Genomic DNA, 23,650 nt, shown 5'->3' on the forward strand with positions numbered 1-23,650 from the left:
GGGATGGTCCTCAGCAGGGTCGCATAACTAACCAAAAACATATAATGTTTGCTACTCATATATTTCTCCCTCCTATTTCAAAAGTTCTGATGAAGGTGACATTAAGGTAAACAGTAAACTTCAACTGTCATCGTAAATTTTGAGAGAGTTATGGAAAAAATAGTTTTACATGATCCAGTTTAAAAAACGCTGCAACACAGTGTAACTGTACCTCTGCGTTCACAGAGAGAACCTCGAGAGAGGTTTCAGAGCAAAACTCGCTCTGACAGGGTTGTCCTCAGCTCCCCAGCCACGGGTGGGACAAGGCAGCCAGTCTGCTGGAAACCGACTGTAGATAACCAAATCCCTCAATTTGTACTATAGGGCAAGCTCTCACTTCTGGCAGGTAGAAGTCACCCTATGCAAACGTGTGTCTTTGTGCAGGCCTGCGCTTTGCATGCATACAAATTCACCCACTCCTGGTGTGGCGAAGCAGCCTGCTGCCCATCCCGCCGCCTCTGAAGATGTCTCATTGCAGAGAGCAGGGACGGGGGGGGGGGACGCTGACAGCTGCAGGAAAGGCCACCAGGGGATGGGGCAGAGCATGGCCTGGCCGCCAGGCTGTGGGGCTCCATGCCAGGTAATGACCATAAGGGCGAGATTTGTGCGGGGGGAGTGCTCGCTCGGGCAGCCACGGCAGGGGGCTGCAGGCAGAGACAAGCACCAGCTGCTGGCTCGGCGCTGACCAAACCTCCCTTTGGCAGGAGCAGGCCGAGGAGGACTTTCTGGGCCCGAGGTGAAGAACCCCCGTCCTCTACTACCTTACTTTCTAACCCAACTTTCCCCTCGTTACCCCACTAAACTACCTCTGTTTTAGGACGGCTACGGGGCTGCACCAGGACTCGCGCCCACAGGGCCCGGAGGCTGCGGCACCTGCAGCGCCCCGAGCTGCACCGGGCTGGGGCCGCTCCTGGCGGCCGGGCGGCCGCGGGGCCGGGGCGAAGCCGCCCACCACCGCCACCGGGGCTCGTCCCAGCCCTCAGCCGGGTCCCGGAGCTTCTCGTTAGGATCGCTCCTCAGGAAATCCCAGCGAAAGCGTGACGAAAAGCCCTTTCCGTTCCCCGCGAGGGCAAGGCAAACGCGCTTTATTTGTACTTCGCCGGCACGCCCGGGGGGCCGGGGCTCGCGGTGCGGGCAGGGCCGGGCCGGGCCGGGCCGGGCCGGGCTCCCCGCGGCTCCCACAGCCGCTCCCCCGGGGGCTCGGCCTCGCCCCGTGCCCGGCCGTTAGCGCGGGCGGCCCGCGCCCCTCACGGCTACGGCCCCCGCCAGGTGCCGGTGCCGGGCTGCCCCCCGAGGGCGGTGGCGGCGGCCCCCAGCGGGGCGGAGCGGCCCGGGGGCGTGCGGCGGGGCCGCTCCCTCCTTCCCTTCCCTTCCCTCCCTTCCCCTCCCCTCCCTCTCCTCCCTTCTCTCCTTCCCCTCCCCCGCCGCGCACTGCGCAGGCGGCGGCGCTGGCGCGATGGCGGCCCAGGACGGCGGCGGCGACGAGGTGCGGGTGCTGCAGAACCTCCGGGGCAAGATCTGTAAGTGCGGCCGGGGCCGGCTGCGCACAGCCCGGGGCCGTCCCGCGGGGCCGCCGCCGCGCCTTCGCTTTGGCCTTCCCCGGGGCTGCGGCCGGCGGGCAGCCGCGGGAAGGGAAGAGAAGGAAGGAAGGAGGGGAAGGGGCTTGGCGGGGTGCGGGGGGCCGGGGCCCCGGGGCGCGTCCCCCGGTGCCGGGGTATCGTGGAGCCGGGCAGCCGCGCCCCCTCTGTCCCTGCCGACCCCCAGCGGGTCCCGGCGTGTTTGCCAGGCGGGCGTTGCGAAAGTATCGATGTGCAGGAAGTCGGCGGGGGAAGGCCGCTCGGAGCGGCCGCTAACGCTGCTGTTCCTCGGCGGAGCAAGGCAGGGAGAGGGGCCGGCGGCTTTGCACCGGGCAGCGCCGGCTCGATCCGCCCGGCCCCGGGCAGCGGCGGGTGCCCCGGCGGGCTCGGGGAGCAGGATGTGCGCGGCTTCCTGCCGGCTCGGCTCGGCTCGGCACGGCTCGGCACGGCGTGCATGCAGCCGGCCGGGCAGCCCGCTCGCTTCCTTTCTCACGCCGCCGGTCAGCTTTTTTGAGAATGAAGCGAAACGGGCCGGGCGCGGCGCCGTGCCGGTGCCGGGGTGGGGAGCCAGGTGCGAGGAGCTTGGGGCCGGTTTCAGTGTAGCCGAGGGGTGGAGGCGCTGCTGGAGCGCGGCGCAGGCTCGGGGTTATCTGCGGGAAGTGAAGGAGTGACTAGGCCAGGAAAACGGGAACCGGAGCGCGCTGCAGCGCTTGCTGCAGAGGGTTAATGCGAACCGAGCGGACAAGACTGAACACACACTTCCTGAGACCGTGTTGTTGGCAATTATCGCGGAGCTAACGCACGCCAGCTTGTCTAAAGAAAAGTCAGCGCTGGCATATTTACTGACACCGCTCTGCTGCCCGACTTGTGTCCGAGGGCTTTTGCAGCAGTTAGCAACGCAGCAGTTGACGGGGCTTTACTTCAGGTGATACTTGAGCCCAGCACAAGCTTTGCATTAGATATTAAAAAGCACCTCCTGTATCTCTCACGACTTTTGTTGAAGCCAGTTTTAGTGTCCCGTGAGTGTGTTCTCCATCGCTCCTGTTGCGTTGTAACGTTGAGTGTTACCGCATTTGAGTACCTGGCAAAAGTGATGGTGAAGCAGAGGTTATCACCTGGTTATCGTACATCCAAAGTTGGTTGCCACAGATGGGCCTGTAAAACTGCAGGGCCAATTTGGAAGATGGGTGGAAGTAATAAAAGATGTTTCCTGAAACAGCATGAGGAATCACTTGTAAAGCTACTTGTTTTTTTTCCAGGAAAATAAAAGCACTTTTAAAAAGATGTGAGTTAATTTGCTGTGAAAGCTTGCAAACCCTCAAATCCCTAGCTTTTCTGTTGGCCTCTTTGCCTAGCACAGGCTGCTTTATTTTCACTTCTTGCTCGTATCTTACTAATGTGCTTTTGGGGTGAAAACCCTTTGAATGAACAATAACAAACAGATGTAATAATATAATCCCTCTTGATCTGGAGGCATTAGCAGTAGCAGACTTCACTTTGGGAAGTTGGTGTTCATAGCCCATGAGAACTTTTTATAATATGCTTTTTGCAAGTAGAATATTTTTCAATGCCTGAGTTTTGTTGGCATTTAAGCTATGAGAAGACATAACACATTCATTTTGTATGTATGTATTGCACAAGAGATCACAATTTTCAGGAGGCAGTGGCAGTTATGTGTATATAGAAAACACATTTGTGGTAACTTCTTATTTACGCAGTTCTACAGCATGCAAGTAGATGATAAAATCTAAAGTTAGCGATGTTATGCAGACAGTGACAACAGATTTAGAACTGAGGCATGTGCTTAAAAGTGGCTTAATTAGCTATTACATACCCAACAATGAAAAACTGAATAGGAACACATTAGCAATCCCTGGGACACCCCATGTTGTGTGGAATACCTGTGTTTGCAGCCTGTCTCCTCCCTCTGGTTTTCAGGTAAGAGACAACATGAAGATGTGATCTAGTTTAAGACCATGGGGCTTTTTTTGAACTTGAGCAAGTTTCCATTGGGGATCCACAGGACAGTCATTCCTTTTAATGACTCTTTTGAATTGGCAGCTGTATTTTGTGTCAGAGTTGTGACAAAAGCACTTTGCAAGGTTTGTGCGTATTATGCAGTTTGAGGTATATTTTATAGCGTGTTATTCTTAGTCGTGTAACTAGCTTTTGTCTTCAGTTTATACCAGGTAGTAGTAGGTTTTTAGGTCGTAATTGATTTAGTTGCTTTCATTTTTGGAAAACCTTAGTGGGATACATGGAAAATAGCTAATTTGTCATCTCCCAGAACTCATCTGACAAAACTCAGGACACATTGCGTTTCAAACTTCTAGCACTGCATTGTTAACGCTGTGTGAATACATCGGGTTATGCTGCACTCGTATGGCGGTTTTAATTGCTGCTATATAACGTTTGGTCCCGCGAAATAGATAGGTTGCACTTCATGTGTATAAACTCCTATTTAGGTTCTTCATTTTGGGTCCCTGTTGTAGGATGTACACAAATAGTGCGTTTTCCCTCAACAGAGTGCATTGTGAATATATAGCATGTATCCATCCCACCGCCTGCTCCTGCTGGGTTTCTGATTGTGTTAACGGCGAACAAGCTTTAACTTGATGTTCTCATGTTCTGTCTGCATCTAACAAATGATGTGCAGGACAAGGAAGTTTGACAGAACTGTGGAATTTAGTAGGTTGCTCCATTCCTGTTACTACTAACCCATAATGTTCCTGTAATATGGGGAGTTGGAGTTTCTTAACGTCTGCATTGCCATCGCTCTATGCTCTAGCACTTAACTTTTTATTAGCATCACAGTTTTTCCCTTTTGCTTAGGTTTAAGCTCATCTTACTTTGAAGTAAAGTTTCTCTATGGAGTTGTATAGAGACCACCTGCGTATATATTGTAAACAATATTTTATGAATATTTTGAAATCTAATATATATAATCGACACAAGGTTTTTTTTAGTACAGATATTTTTTGCTGATTTCCCAAAGTAAGTGGTTGAGAGACAGTAAAAGTTGGTTCAAAAGTTAGGTAAGCCATAGTAATCGTGAGCTTGTACATTTTCAGAATAAAAAGGTTGATGTTTATTATGTTAGCGATGCATTCCATACTTTCCCTGTTGAATTAGGCTACTAGATATGTCATGTGAAAATAATTATTGTTTTAAATTAGTCCGCTGACTGAAACTGCTGAGTTGGTACATCAATAAAAAACAAATTGTTCTGTTATTGCTGCTGTTTGATCGCCTAAACTGTAAGTTTAATTATCATGCTGCGTGGTTATAAATGATAGACACCCTGAAAAGGATCGAAATACAGTTTGACAGTCAAAGTTAAAAATGCTTTTTTTTTTTTATCTCCCCCCCCCCCCAAAAAAAAAAAAAAAAAAAAAACTTTATTTGGTATTTCTGACTAACCATCCTTACTGCCTACAGTTTAATTTGTGTTCTTTTAAGAAAATGTGAAACTACAGTGTTTGTAATCTGCTTTCAAAGTCCACCATACAGTAGCTTTGCAGTGCCAAAAAAGTTAGGTTATCTCTTAAATATTTTTATGTGAAAATTGGATGGTAAAGCTCCAGGGTATTAACTAGTTTTAGTCTAAGATGCTTATCAGAAAAAACTGTTGGGTACAGTTCATGCTTACTAATTACTTCAGCATCTGAAGCTCTGGGGATTGCAAGACCCTTGAGATTTCTTTTTTTGTATTCTTGTTCATACGTTTTATTAAAACAACTTTTTTTCAAGGTGATACTCAGTCACATGCTTCCCCCCCAATATCTCGCTCATGGGCCATTTTGAATTTAGTTTCTTTTTAAAGTCTAGTGGCATTAGAAACCGGTTCTGTACTTGTCTCAATCTGTCAATGTTAAGTGTGGCGTTTAAAAATAATACGTATACTTCCTCTTCTCCCACACCCAAGTTGATGAAAAGCTCATTGATGCTTCTGAGAGCAGAGGTTTTAACCGTGGAAGTTACTTAATTGTCTGTTCATGTTTTCCATCGGTGCACGTATTCCTGACTTCGAAAAGATCAAGGAGGAAGTTCAGTCTGGTGGTGAAACCACTGTGTTCCCTGCTCAGATACAGCATTTCCAGTGCCAGGCAGCACTTAGTTACATTTCAAGGCTGCCACTAATCTATTAAGCAAAAAGAGAGAGAAGACAAAACATTTCTGACTTTACATCTTAAGAGCATAGAAAACAAAGGTTATTTTCCAGTGTGCTTCATAACTGATTTTTTTTTTTAAAGGGACATATATGTGACATGTGAAATCTAATTTCAAGCTGAGGTCTTATATAAAATTTATATAAATTTTATACAAAATTTGGATGATTTCGATTCCATGTTTTATTGGGGGGAGGGGAGGTGGTATTTCCAGTAGAGATATAAGGACACAAGAGTTAAGGCCTAATCCAGAACACAACTCTGGTTGCTTGCATTTAAGATAATAACTTAAGTGATGATGGTGCAGACAGAAGCTACTCAGCAATTAGGAGCCTCTTTCCTCAGAGAGGGGACCAAAAATGCTTGGCTTGGCTCTTTGGGCAGAATCTGAGGTCAACAGGGACTGATGATCGTCTTCAAAGAAGGGAATGCAGTGGGGAAGTAACTGTTTAAGCTAAAGCATGGTATTGCCATAAAGCAATGTGTGTGTCTGCAGCGTTTGGATTCTGGAAGAGCACCCTGAATGTTGGGAACTGTTTTTAGCTGTAACCGATTAGAAGCACCGATTTCATGAAGGGCTGTGTGGTGTCCTGCATGTGTTGCTGCAGCAGCCTAGACTCACTGCCCAGGAGTTCCCTGTGCTCCTGCGCTGGCAGTCATCGCGCCCCGTTAGAGACTTCCTGTTCTGGTCGTTTTTATACGTGGTGCACTTCGTCAATAGATGACTTTTCCCATTCTCTGTCAGACCAGACGTCTAGGAAAAAATAAACAGTAGTCATAGATGAACCTTTGAAAGTACATTGGTCAACTTAAAAACAGCTAAAAAAAAGTGAAAAATGAAGAGCAGATTAATAAGATTATATCTATCCCATCAGCTTCCTGTAACCAAAGCATTAATGGAGGAAACAGTGAAGAAGAGTAGCTCAGCCAGGTGATGCCTTTGCCATACAACCTAATGCCGTATCCCTTTGGGTCTGGGAGCCTCTCAGAGCAAGCTATGCGGGGTCAAGCCTGAGATGAGACCTCAAGGGAAAGTGCAGGTGCTGCAGGAAGCGGTGCTGATGAGTCAGTGCATCATCGTCTTCCTGTCGGCTCTCTTTCCATGTAAACCTGGATATCAAAATTTTGGGGTGCATAGTGGGGCTTACAAGTCGAAAGTGAGTAACAAAATGCATGCTAACTGAATGGGGGAGTAAACTTTAGGCATCCATTAAAACTATGAAGCTTTTGTGTAATATTTTGTTGTTTTTTCCCCTCAGTACTTAGGCTTCTTTTTTATTTATTTACAGATGATGCCAAACAGTTAGTTCCCAACAAAATGAGAGACTTCTTCTGTACCATAAACCTGGACCAAGAAGAAGTTTTTCGTACGCAGGTAGTTGAAAAATCTTCAAGGTAAGCTTAATTTTTACATGGAAATGGTAATCAAGAACTTCTTGTTAGTGTAGGTCAGAGGTTGAACTCGATTATCTTGAGATCTCTTCCAAACTAGACGATTCTGTGATTCTTGGTCCAGAATAAAAGCAAGATGCATGTCCATGTCCATGTGGTCCTTGTATGTCTTTAAAATGAGAGCTGACTTGTAGCCACTAATTGGAAGCATTGCAGCAATGTGTAAATCTTGAGAGTAGTTGAGAAGAAAACAAAGTGGAGGCTTGTGAGTAGTACAGGACTTACATGAAACATGCTAAAACATATTTTGCTGTTACTGTATTTTGTTTCATTGGGCAGCATAACATTATTTTTCTTGCCAGGTTATTTTCAAGGGAAAGAGATCTGCTTGATCTCTTACTTTCCCTGTCATTTTGTACTTTTGACATGTAGTCAGTATGTATTGCTGGAATTCTGCTTTCAGCGTCTGCCTTGTAAAACCTGTTTCTAGAATGGATGAACTTGAACTTTTCATTTATTAAAGTTTTGTTTGCTGTGGGATGTGCCCCTGAGTAGGCCGTATTCTCTCTTGAAAGTCTTGTTATTGGAACTGTAGTTTGTACTCAGGCAGAATGGCTTGCTTTGCCTCCCTGAGCTGTAGATTCTGCTATTGTTTTAGAGCTTTAAAAACAATCCAAAAAGTTGTGATAAAATTGCTGAAGTAGTCTTGAAACTTAGGTTTGCTGATGACCCGTACTGGAGGATCTTTGCAGCTGCATTGCTCAGCAGATCCAAGTGACAGTTTAGTTTATTTTGAGGAGACATTAAACCTTCTTCTTAAAATTAAGAAAGTCTGCTAAAACTGTTATTTTTTTTTTCCCCCCAATTCTTGTGATTTCCAGTGGTTTTGTGGTAGTGTTTGTTTTGAGCCATCGTGCTAGGTGTTTCTGGGTCAGGATCATCAGACATACAGGAAAGTTAAGTGGGGAGTTTTACTTTTTCAGAACACCACTTTAAAGCCTCCTTATGCCTCTTCATGAATAGTAAACAGTACGTACATGCAACCAGTTAAATTACAAAAATTGACTCAGTGGTTACAGATGAGGAGGGTGAACAAAATATTTGGTCCTGATTGCAGTTGATTAATTTAACTGGAAGTGCAAATTGATGTCCTAAATGAAGTCAGTTTTTTAAACTCTGCTGTCAGATTTTTGACATGTTAATAATCAAGATCATAGAAGTTTAATGTTACGCTTGGAAACAACACCTGTAACATTTAATGTTTATACAGACTTTTTCTCTCTAATATCCCTTTTTAAGAGTTAAGTGGATACACTTAAATCACATGAAGAAAGAATTTCTGACTATGCAGTAAAACTTAGTATGCAGTAAAACATTGGCAAAATAAATCACCTTAGATTAACCTAATTTTTAATAGTACTGAAGTTGAACTGAAACTTAATTGAGAATATTGCCACTAGTTCTTTATAGAGGAAGAACAAAAATTTCACTATAAGAAAATAACAGTTTTGGGGTGTCTTAAACAACCAGAGAAGTTTTCATGATTTTCATGTGATATGAAATTTATATACGTATTTTGAGAGTGTTTTGTTACGAGCCAGTGTTCTCTGCCTGGAGGTGCATTTTTGTCTTCCCTGGCTACATAGGGGGAATTCTTTGATTCTCTGAATTACATCTGCATGAAGTTAGATCCACAGCATGAGTAAGGTTTCCTACAAACTGATGAAATGTAATAAAATAAATCATCCTGTAGTAACAGCAACAAGAATTGGCTGCTTACTCTTGTATTAGTAGTGCGTATGTGGTTTTAAAGGCTGGTGCTTGTTGCAGAAACTTAATTATACCATCTCGTTGCTTATTACTGTGTTGACCTAGAGCGCTGTACTAACCTAGAGGTACTGGAATGGAAGACAAAAGCTTTGATATCTAAAAACCTGCAAACTTTATAACTGCTTTTCAGTAAGGTGTAGTACAGTATAATTTTAGTCATAACAGCGATAATTGTTTGTTTTGTATTATTTACTGTCTTTTAGACAAGTAGTTCACAGTCTGTTTTTGTCACTGTTTTCTGGGTTGCAGATTTTATACAAGGTATAATCCAGATTGTATTCTACAGATATCTGCTAGTTATACATCTGTGGAAGTAATTATCAATAGAATTAAAATGACCTTTGGTTCCAGTTATTGAAAACCAATTAAGAAATGTGTGTTGTTTTTTGTTTTTTGTTTTTTTTTAAAAAGTGAAAATGTGTTTGGGCTTCCATCAGCACTGTGATGATTGTTAGAAGTGCAGATGTGAAGCCAATGACTTTTCAGAGCTAAAAATACAAGGATTAATACTGAACTGAAAGAAGAATATCCTGTCTAACGACTCAAAAATGTCTCCTGACGTTATAAGAGATTTGTGGGTTTTGAAGAAATTGTTTTTTGTTTTTTTTTGTTCCCCTTGAAAGTTTAAAGAAGTTTGAACCTCCTCAAATTTCCATGGTCAAATATAAAGAAATATGGAGGGAGAGGTTGTGCTTTGTGTTGCATTTTTTGTTTAAACTGTTTTGTATTAAACTTTGTGCAAATGCAAGGTTAATGCAAGAATTTAATATCTGGATACGACTGTTGCTTTTATCAAAAGACAGATGTAGGTGTATTGGTCAGTTTTCATCAGTGAATTACTGGTTTAATATGACAAGGAAGGGAAGAGCATATGAGTAATATTATACGTTTGTTTAATCTCCTGTATTACAGTAATCCAAAAGGCCATCCAGTTCTTCCTGTATGACAGTCTGGTCTTCCTTTGAATTAGCATTATCTTCTAATTTTGTATCTGTCACAGTCTTTAAAGTTCTTGCATCAAAGTCACAAATGAAAGTACTAAACTGACTGAATCCCTGAGGAACAGGTAGAGTAAGTTCTCTGTTTTAATTATTCCTCATTGGTATAACCTATTGTACCCCTTCAGCCAGTTCATATACACCTTAGATTTTCTTTACTAATCCTTTGTATTCTAAACCTTAAATTTGCTCTGTATCTCTTGCTTTGCTAAAGAATAGTTAACAACTGATTGATACAGCAGGGGTGGTATTCTAGGTAAGGACAAATGTTCCAACGTGATTTAAAAAAAAAAAAAAAAGATTTACATTCTGTTCATACTGTTGACTTGCTCTTTCTTGCAAATCTGAGAATTCACATTGAGGTCAAAATAATGATTGGTATTAACTGGTCTTTTTTTTTTTTTTTTTTTTTGATATATTTGTGAAGTTCATTCTTCTATTTACCAGCCATATCCTAAGGCTAAGGTTTTTGGAAGTCAGTACTAATAGTCTCCATCCCACAATAATGAATCATTATCTGATTGTAATTGCACACATACAGTTGTGTAGATATGGTAAGAATAAGCATTTAACTTAGTGATATGCGGTTGTTGAGTTGTACACCATGCCAGCTTGTTCACCCACTGTTCACGCTTTCCACTGTAATATCTTTGTTTTTACTGCTGCAACTATTACTCGTGTAATAGTCAGGGAGCCACATCATAGAATTGACCTAAATTGGAAGTGAGACTTTTTTATCTTCTGGTGAGTTACTGTGTCAATACAATTAAAATGAGCAATGAAGGTAATAAGGAAGTTGAGGCTGCTTAAGGCTGCACTGTTGCTAAATAAAGGTAATGCTCAATAATTTATACCTTTACTGGTGCTGTCTACAAGAAGAACCTGGCTCTCACAAGTTAAATTTCTTGGGTTTGAAATGAGAAGGGGAAGACAAGTGAGGAGCTGAAAAACTATTGAGTTTTCAGCTGAGAATTTTTAAGTTATATCTCAGTGTAATGCAAAGTCCAGTAATGATTTGTATGCTTTGAAGCCTATGGTAAAAGTTATGTGTTTGAACAAGGCGAATGTTTTCACTTGTGAAATGTGTTATAATGAATTCCTGGAGTTGAAGCTATTGATTCTAAGAATAGGTTCAAGGAAGTTGGAGCACTAGATTTTTGTGCTTGTGTTTTCATCCACTTTTTGTATTGGTTGCCAGCTTATTTCTTTATTTTGAATTTCTTTAATGAGATACTGGTCCTTGAGCATTTGGTGTCTTTTCTCTAATTATTTTGGAGGGAAGAAGGTAGCTGTGATTTGACCTGGTATTTTTCTGCATAGGAACTACCATGAATGAATGGTTCCAAACACAGGCTTATTTGTACTGGTTTAATAAACAGGTATTGTAACAATACAGTGTCAGCAAGATACTTTACTAGAAAATGACAAAAAAAAAAACTTAATTTCTGAGGTTGATCTAATTGTCATTGCTGTAGTTTTCTGTAGAAAGAAGGCAGAGGCTAAAATTTTTTTCATGAAGCTGTGTTCCTTTCCCTTGTGGTGATAATACAGCGTTGTAAATGAAAATATTTTAAGTCTGTGTGAATCCAGTAGTTTTGAAATAGTTTTTTTGTGAATGCATTTAATTTTCAGATTTCACAACTTGCAGTGACAAAAACATTGTGGTTTTGTTCACTATTTTGACATTCAAGCTTCTGAATGCTGACTATCATTGGATCAATAAGTTTACCTTAAGTTAACGGAAGCATGCATACCTCAAGTGTGAAGATACCGAGTATGTTGTGTGAAGTGTCTGTAATACGAAGGAACTCAGAGTCTTTTTAGAATGCTCCGCTAATACTTCTAGCTGTTAATTGGTACAGCATGCATGGCAGTTATTTAAGGTAAACTCAAAATGTTATATTAGACGTCACTGGGTGGAGAAATGCAGTGATCATTTCAGCATGCAGGAGAATGTGAGGATTTGAGATGAACATTTCTTTCACTGTTCTCTTACGCTTAGGGCTTCTTTTTACAGGTCTGAATCTCTGAGTATTAAATCTGATGCAGATGTTAGAGCTAAACATGCTGGCAGTTAGTGAAGTAGTTCATAAGTTGTGTTTTACTGTTTTATTTAACCGCATACAGAATGAGAAAAAAAAAATTGTCTCAGGAAATCATTTAATTAAGGATGGTGGGTAGAGAACCAACTAGAATGACTTTGAGACAGGAAGTGAAATTGCGGAAAAGACACCACTGTCTGTGTGTGTGCTCTAACTTTTATATATAAAAAAATGAGCATACAAAAAGCACTCTTACAGAGTTTTAACTTGTAGTCTTAGTGTATGTTTTGGAATGAAATGACTGTGGGTGGCTTTGACAGATGAGCATGGTGGTAAAGGCCAAGTTCTGTGATTGCAATATAAATACATAATACATAAATAAATATATAAATACAGCACTTCAGCGTCTACTGTAAAAATTATATAAAGTGCATTTTAACTTTCAGTTTTTCTTTTCAGCCCTTATTTCGGGGAAGAGTTTTACTTTGAGATTCCGAGAACATTCCAGTGGTTGTCCTTCTACATTTATGATAAGAGTGTTTTACAAAAAGACCTGCGTATAGGTAAGTTCTGGGATACTGTCTACATTTTGCATAATGTTTGGTTGTTTTCAATATCAGTAGTTTCATGGATACAATTAAACTGATTTGTAAGTGCATACTATGCTTAAATATCTCAAGTTTGAAAAGCAGGATTTTGTTTCTATGTTTTATTATACTAAAATATGTTTATTTTTTGGGCTAATGGGATATTTTATGGTCTTACTACATTTTCTGAATAGTTTTTGTGTTTGTTTTTTTTTTCTCCAACTCTATTCTAGTGGAATATTTGAGCAGTTGTCACTATTTGTAGATGAGAAGATGAGAATGAACTGGTTTTGCAATCGTTGAATACTTGTTAAAACTATACACATCAACTTTTTTTCTCTGCCAGGACAACATGTAAACCTAGTGACTTAAAAGTTGCCGCAAAATCCTTTACATAGTGTAAAAGAAAAATTACAGGAGGTGGATTATTTTGACTGTCTAATGGCTCTAGTGCAGCTGCTATTTGGATATAGTTGCTATAAAGCTCTTAAGAGTCTACTGTGGATGTAGGCTTCATGTTACTTGAATTGAGGAAGGAAGTCATTTGCACCAGGATGCCAGGTAATTTGGTATAACAGCTTTCCAAATAGCAATCAGAAGAGCAGAAGGTGTCTACCTTCAATTTCCTATTTAAACATTCTTCAACACCATTACTGTTCACTCAGATCCGTATTGTGTTATTTCCAGCCACAAGTGTGTTCTTTATTTCACTTAATCTTGTTATTAGTAATATCCAAGATAACACATCATAAGGAGCTGAATTGGTTTTGTGTAAACTCATTCACTATTCTACTGCATCTGCTTCAGTTTGCTTCATGTTCCTTGTTTCCATGAGCTTTTCATATAGCATCACTAGCTTAAAAAAAATAATAATAAAAAAATAAAAAAAAGTCAGTCCTATTGAGATGAAAGTGGTATTTATGTTTTTCTCTTCCTGTCTCCTTCCCCAGGAAAGGTGGCAATCAAAAAAGAAGACTTATGTAACTATACAGGGAAAGAGAACTGGTTTATGCTTCAACCTGTTGATTCTAATTCAGAGGTTCAGGTAAATATTAAATTGCACATCTATATTTTTTTAAAAATTAAATATAGATAAGTATATGTAATGGTAGAAGATTTTATTCAACTGTGACAGACAGGGGCTAGCATCTGTGTAATTCTTATGAGTCAGTTTTGTCTTTCAGCTTGATTAAAAAGTAATGCATATTCGATATTTCTAAGTTGGCTGTATTGTTATTCATGATACTCTTAAAAACTGGTAAAAGCAGCAGCTGTTTGGGAAATGTCTAACAGTATTTTGATGCCAAAAACGTTCGGTGCAAGAAGAGCCACGTGCTTGAGAAAGGTGAATGGTTTAGGAAACTGTGGAGTCATTTTTTTTAATTCAGTTTTGTGTTACAAGCTGAAATGATTATGTAACATGAAATGGTAACATCTCCAAAATGGGAGTTACTTGTTGTGCTGTGCTCATACATTTATTTTATTTTGAAATACTTTCCACATAACAACTTTCCACAATACTTTCCTGCAACAAGTAAGTTGTACTTCAGAGCTGAATTTTGTCTGTGTTTCAAGTCTTTCAGGCAGGATTATACTAGTGATACTTTAAATTTAGGTGACTCTAGAAGTTGTAGCTACTCTGTGTTTGGTTGAAGAAGAAAACAGAACAGTATTCTTGAGAATCTATTAGCCATGTTGCTAAGATAGCCACTGCAGTCTTTTTTTTTTTTTCTTTCGGATTTACCTAAACCTTGGATATCATTTCTGGAATTCTCAAGAATTAAACTTGCTGACTACTACAAAGTAAAAATAAAGTAGGGGTGGAGGAGATGGAGGATTTACAGATCAGTCATTCCATAATACTGCCTTAATTGTAATAAACTTAGGACTTCTAGGATCACAAGGCAGTCTTATCACAGAAGGTGTAGACCCATCTTCCAGTTTGGTACCATAGCTCTGTACTAACACTGGTAATCTGAAGTGGAGGTGATTAAAAGTTCAGCAAAGTAAAAGTACCATATGCTTGAGTTCAAACATGGTCTTGGTTTATAAAAAAAACTCCACTATCCATTTGTTTGTTTTAACTTATTTTTGCACAAGTTTTTTTTTTTTTTTTCCACTCTGTTTTGCTGTCTTTTCCTTCCCAAAATAGAGATCACAGATACTGCTAAATGAGTTGATATTGCTGTCAGCTGCCTTACTGTTGTTTTAATCAACCTTATCAAGATGATTTTTTGCTATGCTGTACAGCTTTTGCTGATGCATGAAAGTATGCCACTTAAGCTGCCTTGCTGAACAACCTGAACTAAATAACGTGGTCCAGTTGTATTAAACTGACAAATAAACAACTGTATATTGTCATAGAATGATTTGGGTTGAAAGGGACCTTAAAGGTCATCCAGTTCCAACCCCTTGCCATGGACAGGAATGCCTCCCACCAGCCCAGGTTGCCCAAAGCCCCATCCAGCCTGGCTTTAAGCACAGGGACAGGGCATCCACAGCTTCTCCGGGTAATCTGTGGTAACTGTTCTAGTAGATATAACTGCATCTGGTGTAGTTATACTGATGTAAAAATGTTGTAGACCAGATATTACAGATATAGTAATATAAAGAGACAGATACAAAGAGGGAGCTCTTTATAGCAAAGTTAACCTCAAGCTAAAAATTTGTTCTTTTAACAAGGTTGTACATTATTTCTTCACTTTGTATGGGGGGAGGGAGGCAGCCTTTCCATGGCCATTGAAAGTGTATTAAAAATTACTTCTCTTTAATGTTTAGTAAGCATCTGTTGTTTTTTGTTCTTAGCTTTTTTTTTTGTCGTTGGTGGTTTTGCTGCTGGTAACAATAATATGAATGGATATTAATTTTGTTAAAACTTCCTGTTTTGTCCACTAGTTCTTGCGTATAAAAAGTATACATGAATGAGGGAATGCTAAGCAAATCAAGTATTTGAAAAGCTGTGTGGAGCAGTATGTGTTCAACTGCAGCTGGTGCAAACTTCCTAGCAAAACCCAAATAATGATTTAAATTTTCTAAAATGCATGTTTGCCTTGTTTTGTTTTGTTGGTCTTCACATAGCTGGTTTGAAACGAGGTCATATTGTTAAACATGCCCTCAATCCGTTCCGTTACTTGTAATGAGAGTGAAAAATCTTGTAAAGATTTGATCTAATGTTTGTAAAATATATAAGGTCAAAATCTTTCACACACTTCTAAGGTTTTTGAAGATAACTTTTGTTTGCTGTTTTCTTTCTTAACATTGATAGGTTTTACAATTACTGTACTACTGTAATTCCAGTAGACTCCCCTGGCCTTCCTGTAGAATGCATAGGTTTGTTTGGAAAAATGGAGATTGAGCTTCAGTCCAGCTTGTGGGTTCATAATGGCTCAGATCTGTAAACTTAGGAAAGAAGGTATGTCGGGGTAGAGTAAACCTCGGGATGATCCGAGTGGAATAGATTTTTTTTAAGACTACAGAGCTGTGGGCCAGTGTACAATGCTCAGAGTGGAAGGCCGCAAGATGTGGCGCATTGCAGAAACAGGGCATATGTTTGCTCTAACTTAAAATGAGAAAGCTGGAAAGAAGCCAAATGGAAGCTGACAGAACCTGTATCTGGTAGGTAGAGAGGTTTGTGCAGTAAGCTCACAGAATTAACTATTGCCTATCATGCTAAATGTGGGACTGGCACGTAATTTGGGGAGTATTTCGGAGCACTTTTACTTGGCATGTGTTGTGAGGACTTCAGTTTACTAAAGATGATCTGAGTGGATAACCTGGGCTGTGTTAGTGAACTTTTGTTCAGCTTTTTTTTTTTTTTTTTTCCTTTCACACAAAAGCTCTCTAGCTTCTGGCATAGAAAATTTCTTTTGAGATGTTAGTGTAATTTGTATGACATAAAGATGATTTTCGTGTTCCTACAAATTCAGCAATTCATTTGTGATGTTTTTCTTTTTCCATCGAGTTAGGGGAAGTGGAAAGAGTAGGACAGAGTTCAAGAGAAATACTGCAATCTAGAGTTTCTGATATTGAGGGAGGAATTGGAGAATAACTCCTAGCGTTTCTAACATTACTAACTGGGAATGTGAGTTACTGAGAATGTGTGGGTTAAATATAGTTGTAGCCTACCTTTTAGACAATAAAAGCATGCATTTCCATCCCTTAAATTTAAAGGAGAGAAGGTTTTATGAAGGAAAAACAACACTGTCAAAAAACATTTTGTGGTACACTTAAAACAGTAGTGTGATCCCATATGTGAAATGTGGGCATAGTGCATGACTGTCTTTTGACATATGTATTTAAAGTACATTTGCCAGCCCAGTTTCCACTTAAGAGCTTTAGAAAACTTTAATTTAGTATAGATACTTGTAATATTTTGTAATGTGGAAATGATCTAAATATTAAAAAGAAAAAAACAACTGTGCAAATCAAGTGTTTTTGTGGTTCTGAATTTTAGAAACAACTAACAGCTCTATCTTCCTCTAGGCAGTATCAGGAAAGGTAAGTGTCAATCTATTTGTAAAATTAAAATGGAACCACTTTGCCTTTATACAGCACAGAGTTTGACAGGTGAAAAGCCCATTTCATGCCTTTTTGTGTGCTTCTTATTGTATAAGAATCGATCATTTGTCTGCATTTCAGTCTAAAACAAATCTCTATAACCCCACTTAAAACCCAGTTGCATACTATGTCGAAAGCTCTGATATAAATCTGCAGATCAGCTAATTTAGCAAACCATCACGCTGCTCTCTGTAGACAAAACAAAAATGTACTTGATATTCTCCATACTCGTCAGGGAAGTAATCACAAAGATACAGCCATTTTACTGTAGCTGTTGTGGTGCTGACTTTTGAAGCAACTACAGTTACAAATAATGTTTCCAAGAGCAGAAAACTTTCTATTATATTTCTACTTTGTGCAAAACACTTGATTTGTGAGTTGTTTTTGTTCTTGTTTTTTGGCCTTTGGCTTTTCTTGTTTGTTTTTAAAGAAGAGCACAGAAGACACTTAAGGCATTCACAAGGTCTGCGTACTAGTAGTCAGGCTAGTTGTTACCATAAATACTAACAAGGCTGCCTTTTTGCTTGTCATTCAAAAACTTCGCTGTGTAAGGCTGTTGGTGATCTTCTCAGTATACTGTTTTTATCCGATAAATCTATTTTTTTTAATTGAGTTTCTCTGCTTGACAAATATTTTTTTAATGTACCTGTGTTCCAATGCATGTAGTAAGTTTTCAAAACACTTGGCAGGAATCCCAAAATAGTTACGTTTAAGACTTCCTTTTAAAAGAAACTTCACTTCTCCTCCCATGTGACGTACAGAGAGAAATACAGCCTTTGCCCCAGGGGATTTACAATAATAACACTTCAGTTTTATGCCAAAACGTACGTGGTTTAGAAATGTGTGCAAGGTCAGCTAGGGGTTTTATTTCCATTTTACTATTGTAGCAGCAAAACTGTAATTAGAATTATAGCTTGCTTCCTTCAAAATACTTCAAAATTATCTTTCAGATCACTTCTCTGACTCTTGTCAAATTCATTGTTCTGTTGAACAGGAATCGTGATCATGGACAGACCAGAGTCTTCTGATGTTAGCAAGTGGTTGAATCCCAGGTGTACTAAGGAGATCATGGTACACAGGAAAGACTGTGTCATGGTCTTACCTCATGGATGTGAAAGCCAGCACAAACACTCAAGCAGTAAAAGGAGTAGCAATATTGTCAAGGCAGCAGATGTTTGGAGCAAAATTTATAATACCAAATTTTTATCGTACTAAGAAAGGTGTATACTAATCCATATGGTGCCATTATTTGTTTTTGTTTTTTCTTAATACATCTTCGTAACTGCCAAACATCACCTGACATCTCAGAAGAAGAAAAGGAGAAAACCAGCTTAAAGCTGTGCTGGAATTTGCTAGGATTTCTAGAGGATAGCCTGACTGGACTGTATTTCACAGATGTATACTAAAGATTACTGGCTGTGGCTAACATATATTGGTAATTACTATTACCAGCTACTAGTCTACTTTTCTAAATATACCTGGCTGCTTGAGATTCTAAGGTCACTTTAGAACTTTTACCCAAAATGCTCTTAAATCTACCCTTCATTAGTTCAGGGGTTCATCCCGTGCGTGGGGCAAAAAAGCTGAGAGGGACTTCTGCTCTTGGTACTTCCTCATGTGGGAAGAAATGTTTTTGTTTTTTTTGTATGTTAGATCTGTGGAGGCTTGACGCAATTTGTGTTCTGTCTGCTGTTGAGGATGGTAATGCATCTATTAATCATTGTATCTCTGAGTTCAAATATAGTCACAGGATATATGCTTTAGGATAGCTAAGTGTTTTGTTTTAAGTGATTTTTAACTATGAACCATGTTATTGTTCTAATTACTATTAAAATAAAGTCTTTTAAAACTATTGGTGTTTTTCTTCTCTTTTTTTTTCCAGGGAAAAGTTCACCTTGAATTAAAACTGAACGAGCTGATAACAGATAATGGATCTGTGTGCCAGCAACTAGTAGTACAGTAAGAAAATACATTAATCCTTAAATATTGAGTTGTCTCTTAAAGCATAATATGATTTGTCCTTTTCAGTACTGAATGTCTGCATGTCCTGGTACCAGTAACGTCTTTCTTTTTTATGTGGCTTTTTTCTTGGAGCCTACTTTGTTGGGGGGAAGAGTAGTAGTATTTTGTTTTGGTATGTGAAAATCTACCTCTAGATTTGCTTCAGAATGACTTTCTCATGGTTAACCATGGTAAGCAGTATTTATAGAAAAACAAAGTGACGGAGTTGCCTTTTTGGGGAAGCACAACATTGCCACATGTCAGTAAAATGTATTAGCAACCACTCAGACTTCTCACTATCAAACTTAATTTTGGACACAAAGTGTAAAGACGTTACAGCATGCTAAAGAACATCATAGAAATAATATTTTTTTGGTGTATGTGATTTCAAAATTGGTAGAGGATACCAGGCAAATGTTACCATTATTAAAGAAAAAGCACAAAATGATATATACTAGAAAACACTAACTAATCTGCAGTTTCATTGTTACTTTTAGAGCTGTGTTTAATAACTTCTGGAGTCTGAATGTACAGGTTACAGACTTTTTTCACAGAAAACTAAAATTCCACATGTAGTGATAATTCCATTTCTTGTTATTTGCCATTAAACAATACATTTAATGCTAGAAATTGGTAAGAAGCCAATACAAATACAGCTATACAATGTTTTGATGCTCAAAAAGTATTTCTGATAAGGATATACTTTAAGATACTGGTCTCTCAAGAAACTAGTCCTCATTTTGGAAGAAGTCTGACAGCCTTCTGTGTTGCTTCTGGCAAGCTGGTTCCTGTAGTTGAAAAGTCTGGTGGAAACCAGGGACTGGCAGACACTGGGATCACCAGCATTTTCTTTCAGCTCTTCTTTATGTTCTCAGCATAGGGAAGGTTCAAGGGAACAAGCTAGAATTTCAAAAAGTAGTTCTGCATTCTGTTAGTGCTTTAGAAAGAAACAAGACTTTTCTGCACTTGTCTCCTAACAGGCTGTGGGATAGGCCCTGTGAAGACAAGGTACAGACAAGGGGGTTATAAAAACTACAGGATGGTTAAGATGAAAAAACTCAGAAGGTAGTCAGATTCTTTTTGATCTTGTTTTTCAACATCGTTCATTAACTTATCTAATTATTCAGAGAGTGAGTTTAATTTATGTTGTTAAAGCTTCTCTGTCTGAGAATTCAGCATTAAAGAATGGTTGTATTGCGAAACTGCGAGGGGGAGGAAGTGGTGTGTGGTCTTCCGTTTGTCTCCGCGGCTTTGCACTCAGATCCGTTCTGGGGGCTGGGCAGACCATTGCACTGTCAAGTTTGCTAATGGCATTTTCATTATAAAGTTTAAGTCGTCTTCTTTCTGAATTACCGTCTAGGCTAAGATGAGTAATTTAGTTGGAGCAAGACCTAGCAAAATAATCCTTCGCTCTTCTGTTACTTAGCATGAAAAAGGAAGCTAGTTAGGTAATGCAGCTCAGGCAGAGAAACTGGTAATGTTTAACAGCTATTGTAGGCTGATAATTCAGTTAAGATGTGGAAACTTGTTGTATGTAGATGTTTATTTTTAACTTAAAGATAATTCTGAATGGGCTTTTACTTGTGTGGTAGGTGGCAGCTTGGAGTATCAAGATGTCTTGCTGCTTGTATTTTCGTATCCCTCTTGCAGCACAAGGCAGGACTAGAACAGCTTTCTCTTCATGGACCATTCACCACCAAAAAGCTAGCTGGAGTTTTATAAGCTGTTTTATTCCCAACTTAGCTTTGTTGTAGATGTCAAATTTGTTATTTAATTTTTGTATACCCATGCACTCTAAGTTAAACTAATTATTTTTTCATTTTGATTTTTGGTATGATGAAGAAAAGTTGTTTTAGAAAGTTACTCTTTTAGATTGCAGTTTTGAGTAGGAAGTGGGTTACTCACCATGCCCTCTCTTAGAATCCCTTTATGACGGAGATAAATGATCAAAAGGAAGCCAGGGCACTCTTGTGGTTGCTGTACTCACCCACTCACTGGCATATGGGAGAAGATTGTGCGTTAGACACTGCAGTGTTACATCAGCACTTTTGTTTGCATCTGAGATTATGAAATGAACAGGAGTTCCTGCAGCTAAAAAAAAAATAAAAAAAATTAGTATTTTGATAGACATTTTGATAGTCTTAAGACAGCTTGCTTTATTTGAAATATATTGTACAGAAATATATTCTGGATGTACATATGAGAGAATTAAAAATAAATCTCTTGCTGGATGTAGTTTTATGGGAATGGATGTGAAAGCATTTTTAAGATGCTTGGTCTTAAAGAACTGGGAGGAACTTATAGAAAACAAAGGAGATTCTTTATTAGAACACATTAGCTTTTTAAAGGTCTGTTTATTTTCTAAATTTCAGAGGGTAATTAATTATACGTATATTTCATCAGGCACCAGGCCCTGAGAAGTTATTGTATTAGTAAGTCCTTTAACAAAGCTGAAAAATAACAAGTAGCAGAGCTATGAGTTTGAATAAAAAAGAGGAGTCATATAGATAGATAGATAGACATAGATATAATTCTGTTCCTACCTCTTGTTGCTCTGTCTAAATCTATGAGCAAGTTATTGGCCAAAGGAAAATAAAAAACAAATAGCAGAAACAGTAATTCTTAAAGTATGGGCTATACTACGTGCTTTTTAGAGCCATGTTCTACTGCACTGAGAGGCTATTCATTTCAACATGTAATAAGATGGGGGAGCTTTAAACATTTGCCAGTTATATATTTTTTTTGTTGAATAAGAGCATTCTAACCACTTGTGCTGGCTTCTTGCATAGGAAAATTTCTAATAGACTTCCACCATGTATTCCCTGGGAGTACAGAAGTTCTACAAAGATGAAAAATAGTTCAGATCATGTTAAGATCATGTTAAGCACACAGACAGTAGCAAGTAATTAAAGGGCTGTGGTTCTGATCATTATCTGGAGTTCCACTGGTCACCCTTTTGTGGCTGAACCAAAGTGATTGGGTTAGACCTGACTAGAAGATGGATTCTTATTATTTTTGTTCTGTAGACATGTTTGTAGAAGCTTTATTTATTTATTTATTTTTGCTGGTCTTCTGAATGGGTTACATGATGATTTAAAAATGGAATGTGATTCCAGCAGGAAGCATTTTTTAAAAGCTAAGAGTATTGACAACTGCTGAAGGTGTTAGCCTCTTACAACTAAGGCAGGAAGGAAGAAGGCTTAATTCGTCATGCTAGTATGTATACTAAAACCTTTTCGGAACAAGAAGCTGTTGGGAAAGCAATGTGTCTTTAGAAAGGTAAGTGATCCTACATATGAGGAAGGGATGGTCAGTTGTTGTACCAGGAATATCTCATTCTTTTTGTGTTCTACCTCCCCCACCTTCTAGTTTTTTTGTGTGATTTTTATCCTTGGTAGGATCTTCCTTGATGTTATGTAAGGGAAGAATGCTTGGGGAAGGATAAGTATTAATATCTTAGACTACAGTTTGCAGTATCAGCAAAGCTGTGGATAACAGTCAACCAAAAAAAAAAAAATCCTTAAAAACTGGAAGTTTGCAGCCTTTGTTCAAGTAGACACACAGTGATCTTATACAAGATACACTAGTGACTAATCTGGTCTTACTTGATATCAGGGAGGAAAAACAAATGATGGCCAATTCTCTGAAGGTGGGAGTTTCAGAAGCCGTCTAGGGCTTGTTAAAGTGTTCTAAAAACACGATGTTGACATGCATTCTTACCTGGGTAAGTTCAAATTAAGACTTGAAATTGTCCTACATCAATGAAGTTGGCATATTGAAATAAAGGATAAAGTTCTCCTACTCTGGTGAAAGGCTGTTTTAGGGACTACTAAGTGTGGGCTAAAACCTAAATTTACACATTTTTGTGTTGATTGGAAACTTGCTGTTAAATGTCGCACGAATACACCCACAGACCATTTCTGAATTAAAATTTTGTTTTGTCTCTGGCTGTAGTTGTTTCCTTTTCTAATGTGTGAATGAGGAGGGGAAAAAGATAACGCAATAGATTACCTGCTGACTCAATGCGGGCTCTTTTTTCAAAACCACAATGGCATGTATAGTAGCACATTTCAAAAATACATGTTTGCAGCTCTCCTTTCTGGGAGTCTGTAGAAAAACAAGTTTGTGTGACCACTGTTTGCATATTTGTGCCTGCTGCGACAGATGGTGCTTGAATGCTTTTGTGCCAAACTAAGCTCTAGGATGGTAGTGCTTTCCTTCTCTGCATTTAGGATGACTTCAACTCTGAAAGAAACAATATCATATGCTTACTTAGTTTCTGCACTTAGAGGACTTCAGTCAATTTGAATTGCAGAGGTACAGAGTTCCTCTTGTTATTGAGGGGATTTATTGAGGGCTGTTTCTTCCTTAAGGACTTCAGTCTTAAGAGCTGAATATGTACCAATTAGTGTCTGAAAGGTTTATATTTCCTGTAGAAAACTCCTCTTACATACCAAA

General features: G+C 39.5%; 1 protein-coding gene across 5 annotated transcripts in view; it reads left to right on the forward strand.

Annotated features, from left to right (window-relative positions):
* The first annotated feature begins 597 nt into the window (after positions 1–597).
* Positions 598–23,650, forward strand: part of RASA2 (RAS p21 protein activator 2) — a 51,428-nt gene continuing 28,375 nt past the window's right edge. For 2 of the 5 annotated variants that reach the window (XM_013109400.5, XM_013109404.5), the window contains exons 1-5: positions 598–775; positions 7,075–7,180; positions 12,507–12,610; positions 13,585–13,679; positions 19,074–19,150. In XM_013109400.5, coding sequence (XP_012964854.3) covers positions 613–775; positions 7,075–7,180; positions 12,507–12,610; positions 13,585–13,679; positions 19,074–19,150 — 545 coding nt within the window. In that variant the 5' untranslated portion in view covers positions 598–612. Of the gene's footprint in view, positions 776–1,253; positions 1,560–7,074; positions 7,181–12,506; positions 12,611–13,584; positions 13,680–19,073; positions 19,151–23,650 lie in introns of those variants that run through there. The other 3 variants (XM_027464769.3, XM_027464771.3, XM_027464772.3) reach the window with 2 other exon arrangements.

Source organism: Anas platyrhynchos, chromosome 9 (assembly GCF_047663525.1).
Source record: "Anas platyrhynchos isolate ZD024472 breed Pekin duck chromosome 9, IASCAAS_PekinDuck_T2T, whole genome shotgun sequence".
Classification (NCBI taxonomy): domain Eukaryota; kingdom Metazoa; phylum Chordata; class Aves; order Anseriformes; family Anatidae; genus Anas; species Anas platyrhynchos.